The sequence below is a fragment of the Macaca fascicularis genome, chromosome 16 (assembly GCF_037993035.2).
Source record: "Macaca fascicularis isolate 582-1 chromosome 16, T2T-MFA8v1.1".
Classification (NCBI taxonomy): Eukaryota; Metazoa; Chordata; class Mammalia; order Primates; family Cercopithecidae; genus Macaca; species Macaca fascicularis.
Window position 1 is genome coordinate 79,284,686 of NC_088390.1, and position 22,257 is coordinate 79,306,942.

General features: G+C 46.0%; 1 protein-coding gene across 34 annotated transcripts in view; it reads right to left on the reverse strand.

Moving 5' to 3' along the window:
• Positions 1-22,257, reverse strand: part of SLC39A11 (solute carrier family 39 member 11) — a 564,073-nt gene that overhangs the window by 307,302 nt on the left and 234,514 nt on the right. For 17 of the 34 annotated variants that reach the window (XR_012426088.1, XM_074020277.1, XM_074020281.1 and 14 more), the window contains one exon: positions 4,799-4,922. Coding sequence is in view for 33 of the 34 variants with exons in the window: in XM_074020277.1 (XP_073876378.1) it covers positions 4,799-4,922 (124 nt within the window). In the remaining variant the exon portion in view is untranslated. Of the gene's footprint in view, positions 1-4,777; positions 4,923-22,257 lie in introns of all 34 variants that reach the window. The other 17 variants (XM_065531931.1, XM_015438787.3, XM_074020279.1 and 14 more) reach the window with 1 other exon arrangement.

Here is a 22,257-nt window from a genome sequence, read left to right on the forward strand (position 1 = left end):
CGTTCCCAGTCAACAGACAAACTCATAAGCAGTAGTAAAACATGAAGTCAATGGCCAATACCTCCCTGTTCTTTAGTTCATCAAATCTTTTTCCAGAGGCACCTAAGGGAGGATGTTTAACAGGGAAAATGAGAGAAAGGGATGATGCCAAATACAAGATTAAAAGAGGACACTGAGATACCTGGAGAAGAGAGAGGAGGAAGACGGGGATCAAAGAGCACCTGAACTCCATCGTGTTCCCGAACAGGATAAGCCCTGGGGTTGCTGATCTGGGGATGGGCACTTGGGAAGCTTAAGCTAGAAAGGAAAATCATCTCCTGCAAGACCATGTCCACAGGAAGAGTGCCATGCAGCAAATCAGACGCAGAACCAATAAGGAATTCAAGATTTTAGAGTAGAAAACAAAGACACTTAGCTAATGGCTGGCGACAGCAGTTCTATCATCTATAATCCACTTGACATCAGCTTGGCATCAGTTTCATTTTGCAAAACATGGCTTCAATAATTGCATCAGATCTGCAAGGCTCTGTAGGTAGAATTCGTATTGCCAAGTGAATTTTCCTATAAGAATAGGACATTAAGAGAAAAATCTGTTTCTTACCTGAGTGTTGTACGGCTTACGCTTCCCTGACTCGAGTACCCATTCACTTTTTCCCCCAACACTTCGGAAAGATTTACAGAAAATGCACAGATGGCACCTCACAACTGAATAATCTCCTAAAGTAAATCCACCTCTTGCTCTACCAGAAAATAATGCCTTCTCCTGGTCTTTCCACAGACACACAAAATGATAGGCAATTCCTGTATGCTAATAGACCAATGAAATGCACCAATAATGATAGTGATGACAAAGTTCACTAGTGAAGAATATCTATAACTGCATCAGACCAATCTGGTTCAACTTTTATGTCACAAAGCTGTAAGCTGCTTTTCAGTTGCCATGGACCCTCAGGTCATGTAACCTCAGCATGCCCGGATGAACCAACTGTAAAACCGCAGGGGGAACCTAAGTGCTGGGACAGAGGAGTGGGACTAAATTAAGAAGCGGACACCACATGACCAGATCCAGGATCCAATCAGATTGAACTCTGGCATCACCCCATGGCAGGATCCAATCAGATAATGCCTCCTAACATCACCTCATTGCAAGATCCAATCAGATCACACCTCATTACTTATGTTTATAAAACCCAACCCAACTCCTAGCTGAGGGAGAGAGATTTGGGCATTCCCTCCTGTCTCCCTGCCAGTTGACTTGACTCCCAATAAAGCTGTTCTTCTCTCAAAAGCCAGTGCCATGGTATTGGCCTCTGTGTGCGTCGGGCAGCAAGCCCATTGATGTTTGGTAACATTTCAACTTCCTCCCCCAGAACATACTGCATATTTAAATGAGGCAATTAACAATTAGTAAGAGAATCAACTGATTCACTTTTAACTACCTTCTCTTTAGCCTACATAGGATGCTACGAAGAAAAGAAAAAAAGCTCAACTTGACAGCTGAGTGGGGACAACTGAGACAGAGAAGCCCAAGATCTTGAACAACACTGGGGGTATGGAGCCATCTGGGGTGTGATGAAATATAACCTATAGTCCCCTTGCCTTTCAAACACACACACACATACACACACACATATACACACACACACACACACACATTGCATAAAATGTCAAGAGGCTCGTGAGCCCTTTGGTACTCATGCATGGAGCCCAGATATAAAGAACTCCTGGCCTGATTTCTAGAATTTACTCAACAATATAACTGTCCACACAGATGTAGATACTAAAATGCTCTATGCCACATTCTTTGTAATAGCAAAGCATCAGAATTAACCTCATGGGCATCCAGAGGGGGCTAATTAGGTAGCATCATGGCCAACAACAAGAATGGGATGGATCTATGAGAGCCACAGGAGACAAATACCCTAGGGTGCAAAAACACAATACAGAACAATGGGTCAGGTGTGATTATATAAACATAATAATTCTGAAAGGATGCACAAGAAACGAGAAACGATGCTTGTGTCTGAGATGGGGGGACTGGACCATAAGGGATTTGAAGGTGGAAGGAAAATTACTTTTAACCCATGTCATTATATTTTTAATTAAAAGAAAGCTAACTGGAGATGGATGGATGGATGGATGGATGAACGGACGGGAGAGAGAATGAAAGAAAGAGAGACTGATAGATTTAAAGGAACTTCTTCTGGTCTACCTAAGTCCCAAAATATCCCCAGCCTTGAGAATAGCTGATATCAGAAAACATTGCACACTAAGACATAAATGGGAAAGTATCTCATAAATGCTTTTCCCAGCTCAGGCTGCCGTCACTGCTGCCACTCCTCAGAGCAGCTGAACTCCTCTCCCAGAGTGTGGCCTTTCTAGCTCTTCCTCTGGCCGAACCAATTATGGGGCATTACAACAGCAGCACCAATATTATGTTTTAAAGGCTAATGTTATTCACTAAATACCCATTAAACCAATCTCCTTGCTCCATTTACAGCAAGCTTAAGGGCAAATCCAGATGGTACAAATAATGCATATTCAGGCTCCATCTGCATGAAGCCAGTCATCAAATAGCCATTATCAGTGTTGGAGTCCTCAGCTGCCTGACACCCACAGGTGTGTCCAAGTGAGAAGAACAGCAACCTTTCAAGAGATGGCTGGGAGATCATCTCTGTGCTTCCCCAAGAGCCTGCATATGCCTTTGTAGCTGAACAGCTAGCAACGGTTACAAGGGTTGCTTGGTAACCTGGTAACAGGCTGTGCCTAGTGCCTAGTGTTCTGGAGCAGGGGACAGGATTACATCTCCCTCCCACACACCTCACTCCCCCACCATATAACTCTGGGTTGGCCAAGACCCAGGAGTCCCCAGAGGCTGTTCTGCAGAGCCAACTCCCCTGACCCTGTCCCTGGCTGTGGCTCCACTGGAAAATGTCCATCCAAGGGTTTGCCAATTTTTACCTTTTTTGATTGACAGGCACTGAATTCACTGCACCACCTTCCCCCGACCCCACCAGCCCATGGCCCTGAAGATAAAAATATCGGATAAAGTCTGGCCAACTTTTATATCCTAAAGAAGGCTCAGAATCAGGATTGTAAGGTCTTCAAAGGGGCACCCAGGAGCCCAGCGCAGTCGTGTTAGTGAAAATAGACAGAAAAGGCCTGTGGCCTTGTGTTCAGGACTCAGCATGAAAAATGACAAGTTTTACTTGAATACAGTGCTCTACTGTGTCACCAGACAGTCCTTGACTATGTTCCAGTAAAAAGAGAAGATGACACCTAAGGCGTTCTGATGAGTAAAAGTGACAAGTGTGATTGGAGGCAGGAGGAAGATTTGTCGTTCTAACCCTCTATCATTCAAGCTCACATTGGATGAAATTTTTGCTTCCTGGTTCCATCCCACATAGGAAGTTGTGGGAGGCAGTGAGGATTAACCCAAGTGGAGAAGACATTTGAGTTCTCCATGAATAATTCATGCAGGACATAATCTGAACACAGATATCGGAGCCCTGGTTGCAGCATAGCTGTAACTTTTGTACATTTGCTCTCCCTAAGGGCTAGAGATCATCTTAGCATAGAGATGGCAAAAAGATCCAATTAAAATGCCAGCACGGAAATGGGAAAGGACTGTTCTCCCTGTAATCACTCCTGTGAACGCAGTGACCGGTCACCAATTTGTTTTTCCTTAATTCACTCAGGAGAGCGCTCCACATAAGTGAGGAGGGGCCCATTCTCCACAGCATCTTGGCGTGGTTTTCGTCCCCAGGGTCTTGCAGGATTAAATGAGGGAACTTCTTACATAAATCCAAAGGGGAAAAAAAGGCATCCAACTCTCCTCATGCTCCTTGGCCCTTAAACTAGCCAAGTGCCCTTAGTAAACAATGAGGGGCAAGAAGGAGAGGGTCTGACCGTGAGGTTGGAAAACAATCTATTGCATTCCTTCTTCAACGACTTCTCAAAGGGCAACAGTCCACTCTGCCTCTCTCCCGACTGAGCTTCAGTAATTGCTATCTGATTCCTCTTGAGGGACGCGTTCCCTCTAACTCTGAGAAAAGGCATGACTATGCTCTCAGCATCTTTAGCTTTTCTGGCTCCAAATTGAATCAGTGAGATAAACATCCACAGTTGGCCGGGTGCGGTGGCTCATGCCTGTAATTCCAGCACTTCGGGAAGCCAAGGCGGCCAGATCTCCTGAAGTCAGGAGTTCAAGACCAGCCTGGCCAAATTGGTAAAACAGCATCTCTACTAAAAGTACAAAAAATTAGCCATGCGTGGACCTGTAGTCCCAGCTACTTGGGAAGTGGAGGCAGGAGAATCCCTTGAACCTGAAAGGTGGAGGTTGCAGTGAGCCGAGATCGCGCCACTGCACTCCAACCTGAGCGACAGAGCAAGACTCCCTCTCGAAAAAGAAAAAAAAAAAAATCCACAGCAGTCTCCCCGGGTAAATCAAAAAGATGTAAATTACAACACAAATGAAAAGGAGTATTCAGAGTTCAAGCCCCATCCCCATCATCACAGGTGACCCCTCTGTCCACCTGTGCAAGTTGAAAACATGATCAAAAGGTACCGTTACCTCCTGTAGACTAAGCATGTGGTTTGGACAACAAATGAGAAATGAAGGTTCTGGGCCAGATGCCAGTTTAGCTCCAGGCAGTCGTAGGGTGAGTGATTCAGAGGGACAGGACAGTGCCTGGCATTTCTCTCACTATTCATCCTACCACCAGCCCCCACGTCCATATTGCCTGACTCAGCTCAGCGTCTGCAGCAAAGAGCTTGCCTGAAAGAAGCCCAGCTCTACCTATCCGGATGGAAAGTTCACTCTCAGGGAAGAGCAGCGCGGGACCCTCAGGATCAGACTTCTTCTTCATCAACGTAGCGCCGAAGTTCAGGGCCAGGGCCGTCTGGGGGTCTTCTGCTGCACCCTGAAACAAGAAGCGGTCACATCACTATAGCACCACTACTATGTGAATTCCCCACATGCTCCTGGCTCACGGGCACCGAGGCAACTTGCCGATCTCTACCAAGACCACCACAGCTGAGCCAGTCCTCCGGCCAACCCAGTGGCCAGGCCAAGCTGTGTCTTCGGGAAGATGACAAACTTTCTAGGTATAGGACTTCAGTGGTTACAAAAAAAGAAAAAACAACACGATCTAAAAAGTCAGTGCTGATCCTAAAAATGGGGAAAATATACACCAGGAAAGACGGGGGCTCAAACACCAAAACCCCACTGCAAGCATCACTGCCGCACACACACAAAACCCCACTGCAAGCGTCGTCACCGCCAGGCAAATGAGCAAAGAAGTTGGTTCCTGATCTATCAAAAGAAGTCCGTGTGGCAGGTTCACATGAATGGCAGCCTCAGTAGAGGAACCACGGTCAACTTACTTAGGAATTCACCATCTCCACATCTTCACGTGTCTTATGAGATCAAAAGAGGAGATCCAAACAAAAGCATCTCAAAGGGCCGGGCGCGGCGGCTCATGCCTGTAATCCCAGCACTTTGGGAGGCCGAGGCGGGTGGATCACGAGGTGGGGAGATCGAGACCATCCTGGCTAACGTGGTGAAATCCCGTCTCTACTAAAAATACAAAAAATTAGCCGGGCGAGGTGGCGGGCGCCTGTAGTCCCAGCTACTCGGAGGCTGAGGCAGGAGAATGGCGTGAACCCGGGAGGCGGAGCTTGCAGTGAGCCGAGATCGCGCCACTGCACTCCAGCCTGGGCGACAGAGCGAGACTCCGTCTCAAAAAAAAAAAAAAAAAAAAAAAAAAAGCATCTCAAAGGAAGGAAGCAGTGCGAGTTGCAGAGAATGCACACATATTTAGAGTGAATCCAGAGGACCGTAAAACAATCATGTCATTCTTCTGCTTTATCCTAACTAGTTAAGCACTGATCAGTTTGATCGTTTCTCATTAACCAGGCAAAATCATCCACTTGATCCTCACATTAATTTGACAAATATTAATTAACTGCCAACTCTGTGGCTATTTAGTGAACGAGACACAATCTCTTCTGAAGCTTGTGTTCTGCTTAGGAGTAAATAAATGAACCCATAATGGGGTGGTAAGCTTCTCTTCCAAAGGCATCTTCTGGAAGCCCCAAGCCCGCTGACCACTCACAGATGCACAGGATCTCAACAGGAACAACGAGGCAGAGGACAGACTCAACCAACTACACAAGCACCTCCACTTTCACCCAAACACCTCAAAGCTAAGGGAAGGGAGGCAGAATCATCTCAATCGGCAAAAACTAGTAGATATTTCTTGAAAACTAGGTGTCTCTGTCCGTTCAGGCTGCCATAAAATAAAATATTATCAACTGGGCAGCTTGTTTTTTTTTTTTCTGTTTTTGACAGAGTTTTACTCTGTCACCCAGGCTGGAGTGCAGTGGTGCGATCTCAGCTCACAGCAACCTCCGCCCCACCGTGTTCAAGCGATTCTCCTGCATCAGCCTCCTGAGTAGCTGGGGTTACAGGTGCTCACCACCACTCCCGGCTAATTTTTGTGTTTTTAGTGGAGATAGGGTTTCACCATGTTGGCCGGGCTAGTCTCGAACTCCTGACCTCAAGTGATCCACCTGCCTCGACCTCCCAAAGTGCTGGGATTACAGGCGTGAGCCACTGATCCCAGCCAGCTTTTAAACAACAGAAATGTACCACAGTTACTGGAGGCAGGAAATTCCAATCAAGGTACCAGCAGAGTCAGTGACTGGTGAGAGCCTGCTTCTTGCTTCACGACGGCACAGGCTAACTATGGAAGGGGCAACGGGTCTCTTTCACGCGTCTTTTATTACGGCATTAATCCCACACATGAGGGTTCTATCCCCTTAATCCAATGATCACCCAAAGGTCCCGCCTCCTAATACAATCACTGTAGCGGTTAGGATTTCAACATAGGCATCCTGAGGGGACGCAAACGTTTTCAGGCCACAGCACCAAGCAAAAATAGGTCCAAACAAACAGAAGTTTTCATTTAAAATATGTGTCTCTGATACAGGAGAGGAGAGAGCTTATAATCTAATCACATAAATGCATCCATTTATTTAAAAAAAATACTAAAACAATTTTCTTGGATTAGTTCCTTTCATGAAGGAATCTCACAAAAGGGATACCAGGCTGCTGTGACTGACACACACACACACACACACACACACACACACATCTTTTTTCATTGTCATGATCAGAGTTAAGAAAGAGAACCTAATGATTCAGAACTTTTATTTCATTATCCGCTTCCAACCAAATGTTGAAAATGAACACACAAGCCCTTCCTCCCATCTGTTCTCATTTGTCTAGACATCACTATTGTCATCATTTATTTGTGATGTCCTCTATGAACGTCCTTTAAGGTGCCAACACCCCCATTTAACTTTGTTTAAACGAAAGCCCCAAAAAAGCCTCCTGCCCCTCTTTGAGCTACCCTTGTACAAGTTTTCAGGCCCCTTTGGGTATCCACCTCTTCTGTCACATAGAGGCAGCTGCCCTGCAGTATCACGGTCAAGGTAGACCTACAGATGGCCAGAATCCTGGGAACAGAGAGGCTTTGGGAAGGCCAGTCTCTGCCTCTTCAGAAACCCCCCTCCCTAACCCTGCTGACACCTGGTGTCTGTGTGATATGCCACAGGCCATGGAGTCACAGCTCTGTTTGTTTATATGCTTTAGTTATTTCTAATTCTACATCTCCTGCTGACATCCAAGGAATCATTGCAGCAATAAAAGATATGCTTCACTATAGTATGTCAGCTGATTTTCCTTCCTTTGTCTTCTTTCTTTTTATAATGTGATTGATGCGTAACTGGGGGAAGGAATAGAAGGAGAACCATTTCATTACAGCAGAAATGCCACAGCATTAATACGCTTTAAGCTGCAACTGTGTATTTGATTGAAGCCCGTCTGGTAAGGTGCAGCTTGCAGAGACCCTGGTTTTCATTTAGAACATTTGTTTTCGATTATGTGATTTTTGTTCCCTGCAACCCAGAGGACATTGAGCACTGGGCATTTTGGAATGTCATAACTGGGGGGCTGAGGATGCTGCTGGTATCTCTAGTGGGTAGAGACCATGGATGCTATGAAACATCCAACAATGCATAGGACAGCCCCCACAACAGAGAATGAGCCAGGGCCAGGCACAGTGGCTCATGCCTATAATCCCAGCACTTCTGGAGGCCAAGGCAGGAGGATCACTTGAGCCCAGGAGTTCGAGACCAGCCTGGGCAACATAGTGAGGCCCCATTTCTTAAAAAAAAAAAAAAAAAAATTAGCTAGGTATGATGGCACATGCCTGTAGTCCCAAGCTACCTGGGAGGCTGCAGCAGGAGGACTGCTTAAGCCCAGGAAGGCGAGGCTGCAGTGGGCCAAGACTGCGCTACTGCACTCCAGACTGGGCGACACAGAGTGACCCTGTCGGGAAAAAAAAAAAAAAAAAAAGCCAGCAAAACGTCTACAGTGCTGAGCTTAAGATACCTGCTTTAGAAATAATTCGGATGATCAATCAGGACGCCACAGCTCCCTGTAATGCTGGAAACTCACATACCCTCTTTTTACTGTAAAGAGAAGACTTTTGCTAGTTTCTCTAGGAAGACTCCCTGCCCACCTTCATGCATTCCATAAATTTCTATTAAGCGTCAACTCTGTATCAGAGCTGCTTTGGGTACTGGCAATTCAAAAAAGCCATGTCTCCTATCCTCAGGAATCCTACATTCTCCTCCAAGAGACAGATAATAAACCCATCATAATAAACTAAAAAATAAGAGCTCCAGGTAGTGATAATGCCAAAAGAAAAATAAGCCATATCTGTAATTGACAGCCATCCTAGAACATTGCCTGGCACAAACCAGAACCCAGCCCATAAAATACAGGCTGGGTTCTGGTTTGTGCCAGGCAATGTTCCAAGCATTTTACATGTACTAGCCCATTATTAACTGTAAAGATGGAGCGTTCCTTTAGGGAAGATGCTGAGAGAGGTCTTTGTGGGAAGATGGTATTTGTTCTTCCCTTATTTTCAGGTCTTTACCCAAACACTGACTCCCTCTTCCCCTCCAACTCTTTTCGCCTTTCTATCAATCTTTGCCCTGTGGGTTGCAGTGTTTTAGGGGCAGGGAGAAGGGCACTAAGAAAATCCCATCCTAACTTCACTTAGAAGCTGCCCTTTTAAAAGCTAGACAGAGATCCAGTGTCTCCACCTGTACCCCCTCCCACCTGTACCCCCTCCTTCCCCCATGTGCTCCATCCAACATTTAGCCTTCAGAACAACCAGGGTCAGCTATGCGGCGTGGGAGCCGCAGAGAGTATCTCCGGAGTAACCCCAAGGACAGCTCCTTCGCTATCTCCACACCTGGCAACACCTCCACACGCCTCTGATCCCAGGCACTGGCCTCCCAGGGCTCTTTTTAGACACCTTTCCAGGATTCTCAACACTCCCCCAGCTCTCAATTATTGATAGGGAAGAGGAATACATCCCTCTGAATTTCAAAAAACAGCGTGGAGGGAGATGCCAAGCTCTGCTTTGCTAGCTTTATCATCGTGTCCCTGGTGTGGGGGGAGACTCAGAAGTCCCACTGTGGCAAAGTGGCTCCCAACCTGCTGGGCTGACACGCCATCGCCTCCCCCCACCCCCCCATGCAGCCCCATCTGCTCACTGGGCATGGGGACTGCAGGCGGGGGGAACTGGAGCTCTTTACCAGGAAGCCTTAAATAAATACAGCCTTGGCCTGTGCAGGAGGAACCACGGTCCTCAGGGAGAAATTCCTTCTCTACGTCCCTCTCTTCTTTACTTGATACTGTTCTTTACATTTCTGGTTTGGTTTGGTTTGATTTGGTTTTCATCTCTGCAATGCCTTTCTATCCACGTTACCTCACTCAATCCTTGTAGCCCCGCAAGGTTGGCAAAGTGCAAGCGTGATCCTTCTTAGGGCAAACACGTGACCATTGCAAGCTGTTCTTGACTTTCCACAGCAGCCCCGACAGTCTGCTCTGCTGCCCATCAGAGGGTCAGTGAGTCACTCTTTCCGGTCTCCACAACACACAGTGCTTCAGGGAGGCCTCCAGGGCTTTGAATAGTTCAAGTGTGCTATGTCACCTTGCAGCTCCCAAATGTCAAGTGTCAAATACGAGGGCTCTTTCTCCAGCTGCAAGGTCACCCCCTCTTCTTCTCCACTGTTTCCTCTCCTGAGTCCCTTTCCCTGTCCTTCTTCCCGCATCCCCATCCACTCCAAATCCAGCTCAGTACCGAAAGCAGGGCGTGGGCCAATGGTGGCACAAGGTACCACCCACCCACCACCCAGGACTACGGAACTTGAGACTCCCGTCCTCTTAGGATGGAATTATTATCATAATGATTCTTCTTCTTGGTGTGGGGCCAATCCCTGGCTCAGAAAAAACAGCACAACTTCCACCCACTTTGGAAAGGCCATGCAGAAAGGCAGGAGCTGGAGAAGAAGGATAGCACTTTCCAGAAAAAAAAAAAAAAAAAGAGAGGAAGTAGAGAGAAAGGAAAAGAAAGATGATGAAATAATGTGAAGGAGGAGAGGCGGGCAGGAGGTAGGGAAGCAGCCCTGCAATATGCCTTACATTAAACAAAAAAGGCTTCACAAAACAATACATACATCTCCTTCGAGAAATAAAATCCTGGGGCTGTGCAGTGTCGCCTGCTGTCCCAGGCAGGAGAGCAACTGCTGGTGGCTGATGGCTCCAGATTCCCCCAAAAGAAACAAGTCACCTGAGAAACAGGCCACAGCATCACTGAAGGGACACAGCTGTCTGCATATTAAGTCTACCAGGGTGAACTAAGGCCCCCCTCTGCAAAGCACATTGGGTGTCCTAGCACTACAGACCCTGCAGCCTTCAAAACTTGCTGCAAGCGGCTTGGTGCATCTGCTCCAAGTCCCAGGACCAACCTTCAGTAGGTCTTAAGTCCCATCACCTCCTCTCTGGCTCTTCCTCTCTGGGGTGAGTCATTGCTACTAACAACTGTATCCGAGGATGGCAAAGCAGAGCAACGTGTGATGCTTGCCAGCATCTGGGAGGCAAACCTGACCTCCGCCAAACCCGCACACACCCTCTATCACATGGATTCAGGATCAGGGAGCTCTGCTCATTTTTTTTCTGAAGCTTCATTCAACAAGGGCTGTGATGGCCCTGTACTTCGCTGGCCCATGGAGGGCAGTCTCTTCATTTTTTGAAATTCTGCATTTGTTATTTTTATTTTTGAGAGACGGAGTCTCACTCTGTTGCCCAGGCTAGAGTGCAGTGGTGTGATCTTGGCTCACTGCAACCTCTGCCTCCCTAATTAAAGTGATTCTCCTGTCTCAGCCTCCCAGGTAGCTGGGATTACAGGTACCCACCACCATGCCTGACTAATATTTGTATTCTTAGTAGAGACGGGGTTTCACCATGTTAGCCAGGCTGGTCTCAAACTCCTGACCTCAACTGATCTGAGGGAGGCAGTCTCTTTAATTGAAGCTTGTCAACAAGTCAGAGCTCCCTGAGGAAGGGCCAGGGGCAAGGTCAGGGGATTAACTGGTGCCCCCTGCCAGCCACAGCTACATGGAGGCCAAGAGTTACACGCCAGTGGAGAAGGGTACAGGGATCTCAAGAGGAACCACCCTAGGGACTCGGGACATGTGGCTGCCAGGGAAGGGGCTGGTGGGTGGCCTGCCTGGGGCCCAGCATAGGCGCTGCCTCCTCCCATTCCCCAGCCTCTGCCTCCTGCCATCCTCACTTCACCCCAGACACACAAGGCAACATTCAATAATTGATGCTGTTTTTATTACTGAGAAGTTGCCATAATAATGACACTCGTAACACAATCTTTTAAATTATTCCACATAATGGAAAAAAAATTAAATGTCGCCCCTGATCAACAGTCAGAATATGGATGGTGCTTACATAACAGATGACCTTCTCTCCTTGGGAGCCCGGCAGTAGACGGCTGCCCAGGGCCAGGCTGGCTCCCGGTGATGAGCAGCAGCTAAGAAGCAAACAGGGACACGGAGTGGCACAGACACTGGGGCAGAGGGTACAGTCCTGCCTCGGGTATCAGGCAGGTCACTGTTGTCTTCTTTGCCCTGGTTAACCTATATATTCAGGGATCACGGGTCACAGTCAGAATCCCTAAAGACGAGGAGGATCACAGCTTAAGTACTTGGGCCCTCCTGGTTTTTTAATGCAATTCTTGCCTTGTCCAAAGCACTAGGATTATACCTCTAACTCGGCTTCAGTTCATTCCTCTTACAGCAATAATGCTACATCCAATCAGTGGACAGCAAGGCAGGTTTTCAAGCTTTGAATTATTCTATACTCGAGGTTTTTAAATCTTGGCCAAAGAAGCCTGAGCTCCCTCCTCCAGGAAGCCTTCCTAGATTTACCCAACCTAGTATGGATCAAATGCACTCCCTTCCATTCTCCCCTGGCACCTGAATGAATAGGCTTTAACTTTTCAGTTCTCTCTCTTTTTTTTTTTTTTTTTGAGACAGTCTTGTTCTGTCGCCCAAGATGGAGTGTAGTGGTGCAATCTCGGCTCACTGCAACCTCTGTCTCACAGGTTCAGGCAATTCTCCTGCCTCAGCCTCTCGAGTAGTTGAGACTACAAGTGTGCAACACCATGTCTGGCTAATTTTTTTTTTTTTTAAAGTAGAGATGAGGTTTCACCATGTTGGCCAGGCTGGTCTAACACTCCTGACCTCAAGTGATCCATTCTCCGCAGCCTCCCAAAGTGCTGGGATTACAGGTGTGAGCCACTGCATCCAGCTAACTTTTCAGTTTTCTTAACTATCGCAAAGCCATGAGGCTCAAAATGGCAGCTGTGTCTCACAGCCCTACTGTCAGCGCCCAGCACATGGTCTGTGTTCAATAATTCAACTAATTTACCTGAATGAACTAAATGACAGAGGCTCCAAAATAAGTGGAAAACGTTGCATAATACAGAACATACCAATCTAGGGTAACCACAAGTGGTTAGGCCCTGAGAAAAGAGAGGATTGGTGCAGAGAGGGGAAGAAAAGGCTTAAAAGAATTAAAGATGTTCTAGCTAATGCCAAAAAGCGTGAGGTTCCATCCACCCCTGCTGTCTATCCTCTTGATGATTAAGATAATCAATATCAGCCCTGCGACCACATGAGGATGGGTAGATATCTATCCTGTGACTCTCCACTGAAAGCTTCCATCTCCATCCCCCTTTCTGGCAGAAATAAGAGTGGGACAGCCTAGCTCATTCCCTTTTAAGGTAAGATCTTTCCACCCTGAAGCCCATGATCCCTCCAACGCCATATCTTCCAGCTTCCTCCCCATCTCCTTCATGACCTTACCATGAAGCTTCACTAATGGTGGAAGTTAATTACGAACTTCTAGCTATATTTAAGCTACATAAGTACGCCATTACTCAAACTATCTTGTAAGAGACAAAACCTTTTCCAAGTCCCGATGCCAAAGTTCTATTCATAATCAAGCGTATTTACCCACATAAAAACAGATTTTAAAGCATTACACAGCTCTGCAGACATACAGTTCTATGAGAATCTGCAGAGAGCCCTCCAGTAGCCATTCCAGGTAATCAGCCCTGAGCTTGTATTCCAAAGAGCTAGGGCTCCTACTAGCACAGCTGACAGAGAGATAGGGCTTGGCAGAGTTTTCCAAAGTATTATGCTTTTTCTTTTAGCTCAAAAATATCATTGTCCTTAAAACAGTAATAGAAATCTGAAGGAACACAAGTAACTGAAGTATAATGAAGTATTTCTTTTCTAATCCTCGATGATGATCCAACACTCTTAATCTAATCCTAGACTTAGTCCTAGAGTTTATTAAAATGCACCCATATAATCCACTCTGAGCTTTTTCTGGCTTCTCAACAGACTGAGAACCTCCAGCTGGTGTTTCTCAATAAAGTTTTTCTGACCTATGTTATCCATTAGGAGGATATTAGATGCCTTCAAAAATCCATCAAAAGCTACAATTTCTCTTTCCTAAAAATGTGTATGTATCATGCAACTATTGCTAGGTAGCAAAATACCCCAAACCTTGGTGGTTTAAAAAAACTGCCAGTTATTATTGTTCTGTGGTCAACTGGGCATGGCTGCTCACCCACCTGGGCTCACTGGTGCATCGGAGGTCAGCTGGTGGCTCATCCAGGGGCTGGGTGGTCTAAGATGGCACATGCACCTGGCAGCCAGCAGGCAGTTGGCCAGGAGTGGACTGGAAAACACTGATTCTTCTTGGTGGGGCCTGTCATCTTCCAGCAGACTAGATGGAGCTCATTCGTAGGCTAACCTCAGCACCCAATGCTAAGTGCTTTTCAAGTCTCTGCATCACAGAGGCCAAAGCATCATCCCACTGGCCAAATCAAGTCAATGAGTATCCACACTGAAGGGGTGGATGACTCAATGGTGCTTTTTGTTGGGAGGACCTGCAATGTCACATTGTCAGGTCTGGATGCCGACGGGGGAAATTTGTGACTGTTTTGCCATTTATTGCAGTACATATGTACAAACATACAAAATGTTGTGTGTAATATGAGGAACCCCAGGAATTCCCTGTAGCTGTCCATGGATCCAGACTAGAAACAATTGCTTCAGCTTAAACCCACAAACTCAATCTCAATCATCTAAAATAGGGTTTCTCCAATGGGGACCCAAAGATACATTCTTAGAGGTCTGAAAGTTTTATACAGACTTTTTTAAATTTCAGCCAGGCGCCGTGCCTCATGCCTGTAATCCCAGCACTTTGGGAGGCCAAGGCGGATAGATCGCCTCAGGTCAGAAGTTCGAGAACAGTCTGGCCAACATGGAAAAAACCCCATCTCTACTAAAAACATAAAAGTTAGCCAGGCATGGTAGTGCACACCTGTAGTTCCAGCTACTTGGGAGGCTGAGGCAGGAGAATCGCTTGAACCCAGGAGACAGAGGTTGCAGTGAGCCAAGATGGTGCCACAGCACTCCAGCCTGGGCAACAAAGCAAGACCCTGTCTCAAAAAAACCAAAAAAATTAGCCAGGCATGGTGTCTTGCACCTATAACCCCAGCTACTCTGGAGGCTAAGGCAGGAGAATTGCTTGAACCCAGTGGGGTGCAGAGGTTGCAGCGAGCTGAGATTACACCACTTCACTCCAGCCTGGGCGAAAGAGCAAAACTCCGTCCCAACAACAACAATAACAACAAAAATAGACACATAGACCAATGGAACAGAATAGAAAACCCAGAAATAAACCCAAATACTTAAAGCCAACTGATCTTCAACAAAGCCAACAAAAACATAAAGTGGGGAAAGGACACCCTTTTCAACAAATGGTGCTGGGATAATTGGCTAACCACATATAGGAGAATGAAACTAGATCCTCATCTCCCACCTTATACAAAAAACAAATCAAGATGGATTAAGCACTTAAATCTAAGATGTGAAACTATACAAATTTTAGAAGATAAAATTGGAAAAACTCTTCCAGACATTGGTTTAGGCAAGGATTTCAAGACCAAGAACCCAAAAGCAAATGCAATAAAAAATGAAGATAAATAGCTGGGACTTAAAGAGTTTTTGCATGGCAAAAGGAACAGTCAGCAGAGTAAAGAGACAACCCACAGAGTGGGAGAAAATCTTCACAATCTATACATCTGACAAAGGACCAATACCCAGAATCTACAATGAACTCAAATCAGTAAGAAAAAAAAACAAACAATCCCATCAAAAAGTGAGCTAAGGACATGAATGGACAATTCTCAAAAGAAGATGGCCCGGCACAGTGGCTCACACCTGCAACCCCAGCACTTTGGGAGGCCAAGGCAGGCATATCACCTGAGATCAGGAATTCGAGACCAGCCTGGCCAACATGGCGAAACTTCGTCTCTACTAAAAACACAAAAATTAGAAGGGCATGGTGGCATGCACCTGTAATCTCAGCTACTCAGGAGGCTGAGGCACAAGAATTGCTTGAACCTGGGAGGCGGAGGTTGCAGTGAGCCGAGATTGTGCCGCTGCACTCCAGCCTGGACAGAGCGAGACTCTGTCTTAAAAAAAAAAGAAAGAAAGAAAGAAAAAGAAGATATAAAAATGGCCAACAAACATATGAAAAAAGGCTCAGCATCACCAATGATCAGGAAAATGCAAATGAAAACCACAATGCAATAGCACCTTAATCCTGCAAGAATGACCATAATAAAAATAAAATAAAAGAACAGTAGATGTTTGCATAGATGTGGTGATCAGAGAACACTTCTACAATGCTGCTGGAAATGTAAACTAGTACAAACACTATGGAAAATAGTGTGGGGATTCCTTAAAGAATTAAAAGTACAACTACCATTGGATCCAGCAATCCCACTACTGGGTATCTACCCAGAGGAAAAGGCGTCATCACATGAAAAAGATACTTGCACATGCGTGTTTGTAGCAGCACAATTTACAGCTGCAAATGTCCATGAATCAATGAGTGGACAAAGAAACTGTGGTGTGTATATATATATATACGATCGAATACTACTCAGTCATAAGAAGGATTGAATTAACAGCATTTGCAGTGATCTGGATGAGATTGGTGACTATTACTCTAAGTGAAGTAACTCAAGAATGGAAAACCAAACATCGTATGTTCTCACTGATATGTGGGAGCTAAGCTATGAGGACACAAAGGCATAAGGATGATACAATGGACTTTGGGAACTTGGGGGGAAGGGTGGCAGAAGAAGGAGGGATAAAAGACTACAAACAGGGTGCAGTGTATACTGCTCGGGTGATGGGTGCACCAAAGTCTCACAAACCACCACTAAAGAACTTACTCATGTAACCAAATACCAGCTGTACACCAATAACCTACGGAAATTTTTTTAAATATATACTAATATTGAGAATCTAACAATGATTCTTCTAAGTTCAAAAATAACAAAAACTATTTAAGTCACCACTCTCTGTGCCTCCAGTGGTTTAAGTAGGAGCCAAGAGTCCATGCATGCCTCTGTACACGGACAAAATCTCCTTAATGCCTCATTCTGTCTTAAACCACAATTTCCCAGAGTTCCCTGCTTCGTGAGATGCTCCAAACGAAAGATTCTGCAGACAAACATGTTTGGTGAGGTCTATTTCATAAGCAGATAAAGATTCTGAGAAATCCCGCAGTAAAGAACAAGGTTTTGTTTAATCCTATATTTCCCATACTTATTTGGCCACATATAAAGCCTATTCATACTCGGCAGATGATTTTTTAGGGAACAGTGTTCAATGCAACTCTATTCTGTATTCAGTGAGCAGAATACTCAGCAAAATATTTCTCCTCACACAGGAGCATGATCATATTTATCCAGGGGAAAAGGCACTGGAACCCTTGGCCTCAAAATGTCTATCACTTTCACAAATAAATGTCTGTGTTTACCATCCTTAAAAAGTGATTCAGTAGCATTTATCATAGAAAGATGGATAAACAGATAAAAATGATTCAGTAGCATTTATCATAGATAGATGAATGGATAGGTAGCCTCTTATACAGATAGGTAGGTAGGTAGGTAGGTAGGTAGGTAGGTAGGTAGGTAGACAGACAGACAGACAGATACATAGCCTCTTGTAGTCATAGCGGCTAGAGATTATAAAAACCATAAGGTAATTATTCTATAAAACCCAGCCCTCAGGCTGGATATCGTGGTTCACACCTGTAATCCTAGCACTTTGGGAGGCTGAGGCAGGAGAATCCCTTGACTCCAGGAGTTTGAGACCAACCTGAACAACATGGTGAGACCCCGTCTCTACAAAAATAAAATAAAGAATTAAATTAAATTAAAAAGCAGGTATAGTGGCACATATCTGTGGTCCCAGCTACTAGGGAAGCAGGAGGATCACTTGGGCCCAACAGCTCAAGGCTGCAGTGAGCCATGATCGCACCACTGTCCTCCTGCCAAGCAACATAGTGAGACTCTGTCTCAAAAAAACAAACAAACAACAAAAAGCCCTTCCTTTTTCTTTACCACAATTTATAAAAATAAAAATAAGTACACCAGCCCTTCTATTACCAATCCTGGAAAAGGGATCTTTATCTCAGCACTGCTGAGGAAAAAAGGTTAAAGTATGGCTTATCAACATTTTTCATAGCTCTGGCAACCATAAAATGATTTTTCCTGACCCCAGGAACAAGAGCGAGAGAGTGTGTGCACAGAAGAGCCAGCATGAAAGAGCAAGCCGAAGACAGTCACAAGCCACCGGAGTGGACTGATGGCTTGGGAGGCCTGTTCTCATCACCTTCTGGTGAGGAATCCCAGTATTAGGACAATGGATAAGGCTGGAAAGACATATGCTTGATATTCTCACATTTTTGCTTAGAAATTTTTGCTTAGAAAAGCAATCATTAAAAGTCAGGAAACAACAGATGCTGGAGAGGATATGGAGAAATAGGAATGCTTTTACACTGTTGGTGGGAGTGTAAATTAGTTCAACCATTGTGGAAGACAGTGTGGTGATTCCTCAAGGATCTAGAGCCAGAAATACCATTTGATCCAGCTATCCCATTACTGGGTATATATCCAAAGGATTATAAATCAATCTGCTATAAAGACACATGCACACGTATGTTTATTGTAGCACTGTTCGCAATAGTAAAGACTCAGAACCAACCCAAATCAATGATAGACTGGATAAAGAAAATGTGGCACATATACACCATGGAATACTATGCAGCCATAAAAAATGATGATTTCAGTTCCTTTGCAGGGACTGGGATGAAGCTGGAAACCATCATTCTCAGCAAACTAACACAAGAACAGAAAACCAAATACTGCATGTTCTCACTTATAAGTGTAAGTTGAACAATGAGAACACATGGACACAGGGAGGGGAACGTCACACACTGAGGCCTGTCGGGGGGTGGAGCTAGGGAAGGAATAGCATTAGGAGAAATACCTAATGTAGATGACAGGTTGATGCTGCAGCAAACCACCATGGCACGTGTATATCTACGCAACAAACCTGCACATTCTGCACATGTATCCCAGAACTTAAAGTACAATTAAAAAAAAAGAAAGAAAGAAATATGCTTGGTATTAACCCCAAAGTGATAGAAAACAACTCTGCACAAACCCTCTGGTCTGAATACGCTGAGATTTATGCCTTCTCCTGTGACTGTATTTGTTCCTCAATATCTTGCAGTGATGGAAACAGACAGGTAGCATCCCAGGGGCTGAGCCATGTCCCCGGCCACCAAAGTTTGCACGTCCTAACTCCCACAACCTCAGAATGTAGCTGTATTTGGAGACAGTGTCTTCAAAGAGGTAATTAAGTTAAAATGAGGTCACTGGGGGCCCTAATCCAATATGACCAGTGTCCTTATAAGGAGGAGAAATAAGGAGGCTGAGGTGGGAAAATCGATTGAGCCTGTGAAGTGGAGGCTGCAGTGAGCTGTGATTGAGCCAATACACTCCAGCCTGGGTGACAGGGCGAGACCCTGTCTCAGCAAGAAAAGTGCCGGGCAGGGGGTAGGATTTAAACACAGAGACACAGATAGACGGAAGATGGTGAAGACACAAGGAGAAGATGGCCGTCTACAAGCCAGAGAGGCCTGGCCCAGATCCCTCCCTCCGAAACCTCTAAAGGAGCCCACGCTGCTGGCACCTTGATTTCAGACTTCCAGCCTCCAGAACTGAGACAATAAATGTCTGCTGTTTAAGCCACCCAGTCTATGGTACTTTGTTACGACAGTCCCAGCAAACTAAAACAGTTGCCATTTTACATGGGTAGAAACTAAGTCACAGAAGCTAATAAGTTACTTCACTTCACACCATCAGTCAGAGGTACAAGCAGGATTTGGACCCAGAACTTCTGATTTCAAATCCCACCACTTCTCTGGCCCCATGCTGCTCCCAGTGGTCAACCAGCAATGAACTGCAACAATTGAGGCTTCAAGAAGTGACACCCTAATGATGGACACAAGGGGTGTGTGTGCACATGTGCGCACACCAGGTGCTAGGTTATGAGCCACTGCATTCAGCGGAGGAGACTGTTTGACATTTCAGGGCAATCGGGGCTCCTCTTGGTGTGGCCTGTCTCTGTGGTCCCAGCACAATCCCAGAAAATGGAACCATGAATCCCAACCTCTTCTCATCCTATACATGACTGCCCATGCAAACCTCACTTCCCTGGTGCAGAGAGATGGAAACTAAACCAAGATTCTGTGGGGCGATGTCTCAACTTAAACCCGACCTCCACGCTGCAAGAGAAAAACTGGCAAATGCACTGTTGTTAAAGATGGCCTCCAGTGAAAAACATGACAGAGTTTGGTCCTCAGCAGGGACAGAGATGCCCTCTGGAGGCATTACACCTCTAACCACCCATCAAGGAAATCAGCATCGAGTGACTCAAAGACAAGCATTAGCTACACGACACCAGGAGAGAAAGATCAGCCTTAAAAAAAAGTCAAGAGGGCTGGGCACCGTGGCTCACGCCTGTAATCCCAGCACTTTGAGAGGCCGATGCGTGTGGATCACGAGGTCAGGAGATCGAGACCATCCTGGGCAACATGGTGAAACCCCGTCTCTACTAAAATACAAAAACTTAGCTGGGCATGGTGGCAGGTGCCTGTAGTCCCAGCCACTTGGGAGGCTGAGGCAGGAGAATAGCTTGAACCTGGGAGGCGGAGGTTGCAGTGAGCTGAGATCGTGCCACCACACTCCAGCCTGGCGACAAGAGTGAGAGTCTGTCTCAAAAAAAAAAAAAAAATCAAGAGAGCTTCAGCATTCACGTCCTAAACCATGTCAAGCAAAACATGATGTTGCTGGCCCAAAGGATGGGAAGCCTTGGCCAGGTGCAGTAGCTCACACCTATCAGCCAAGTACTTTGGCAGGCTGAGGCAGAAGGATTGCTTGAGCCCAGGAGTTTGAGATCACCTGGGCAACATAGCAAGACTCTGTCTCTACAAAAAAAAAAAAATAAATAATTAAAAATAAGGGCTGGGAGCAAAAATAAATAAATAAATAAATAAGGGCCAGGCGCGGTAGCTCACGCCTGTAATCCCAGCACTTTGGGAGGCCAAGGCGGGTGGATTGCTTGAGCCCATAAGTTTGAGACCAGCCTGAACAATATGGCAAAACTCTGTCTCTACAAAAAATACAAAAATTAGCTGGATGTGGCCAGGCGCGGTGGCTCAAGCCTGTAATCCCAGCACTTTGGGAGGCCAAGACGGGCGGATCACGAGGTCAGGAGATCGAGACCATCCTGGCTAACACAGTGAAACCCCGTCTCTACTAAAAAAATACAAAAAACTAGCCGGGCGAGGTGGCGGGCGCCTGTAGTCCCAGCTACTCGGGAGGCTGTGGCAGGAGAATGGCGTGAACCCGGGAGGCGGAGCTTGCAGTGAGCTGAGATCCGGCCACTGCACTCCAGCCTGGGCGACAGAGCGAGACTCCATCTAAAAAAAAAAAAAAAAAAATTAGCTGGATGTGGTGGTGTGCACCTGTAGTCCCAGCTACTCAGGAGAATGTGTTGGGAGGATCATTTGAGCCCGGGAGGCATGCAGTGAGCTGAGATTGTGCCACTGTACTCCAGCCTGGTGACAGAGCGAGACTCTGTCTCTCAATAAATAAATAAGCCGGGCACAGTGGCATGTACCTGTAGTTCAGCTGAGGCCAGGCTGAACCCAGGAGTTGTGACTGTGTTACTGCACTCCAGTGTGGGCAACAGAGTGAGACCCTGTCTCTAAAAATAATTAAATAGGTAAATAAACAAATAAATAAATAAAATATTTTAAAAGGATGGGGAGCTGGGAGCAGGGCACTGATGGAGCACTAGTATATGAGGAGGCCCGCATGCCACTGGAACTCCCCACCTCACCCTCAACCCCTCAGCCTTTGGCCACTCCTCACAGCCTGCAGCCTTCTCAGCAGTATCCAGTCCCCCATGGGGCCTTGAGCACCAGGGTCTGAAACCTCAAACTGTTTCTGAAAATAGCATTTGTGTCTCCTGATAATTGCTACCTCCAAAGCTGGTACAGCTTCCTAAAAGGGATGTGGACCAGGGTATTCTGTCCAAACCAAGCCCACCGGAATAGGTGGAATTGGGTGCAACCATCAGTGATGCCAAGGAGAGTGGGGACAGTAGGGGAGAGGTAAAGTGGTGAGTGGGGAAGTCCCTGCACATTTTTATGCTAAAGAAATAGTGTGCAACACGTATGTTTACTGCGGCACTATTCACAATAGCAAAGACTTGGAACCAACCCAAATGTCCATCAGTGATAGACTGGATTAAGAAAATGTGGCACATATACACCATGGAATACTGTGCAGCCATAAAAAAGGATGAGTTCATGTC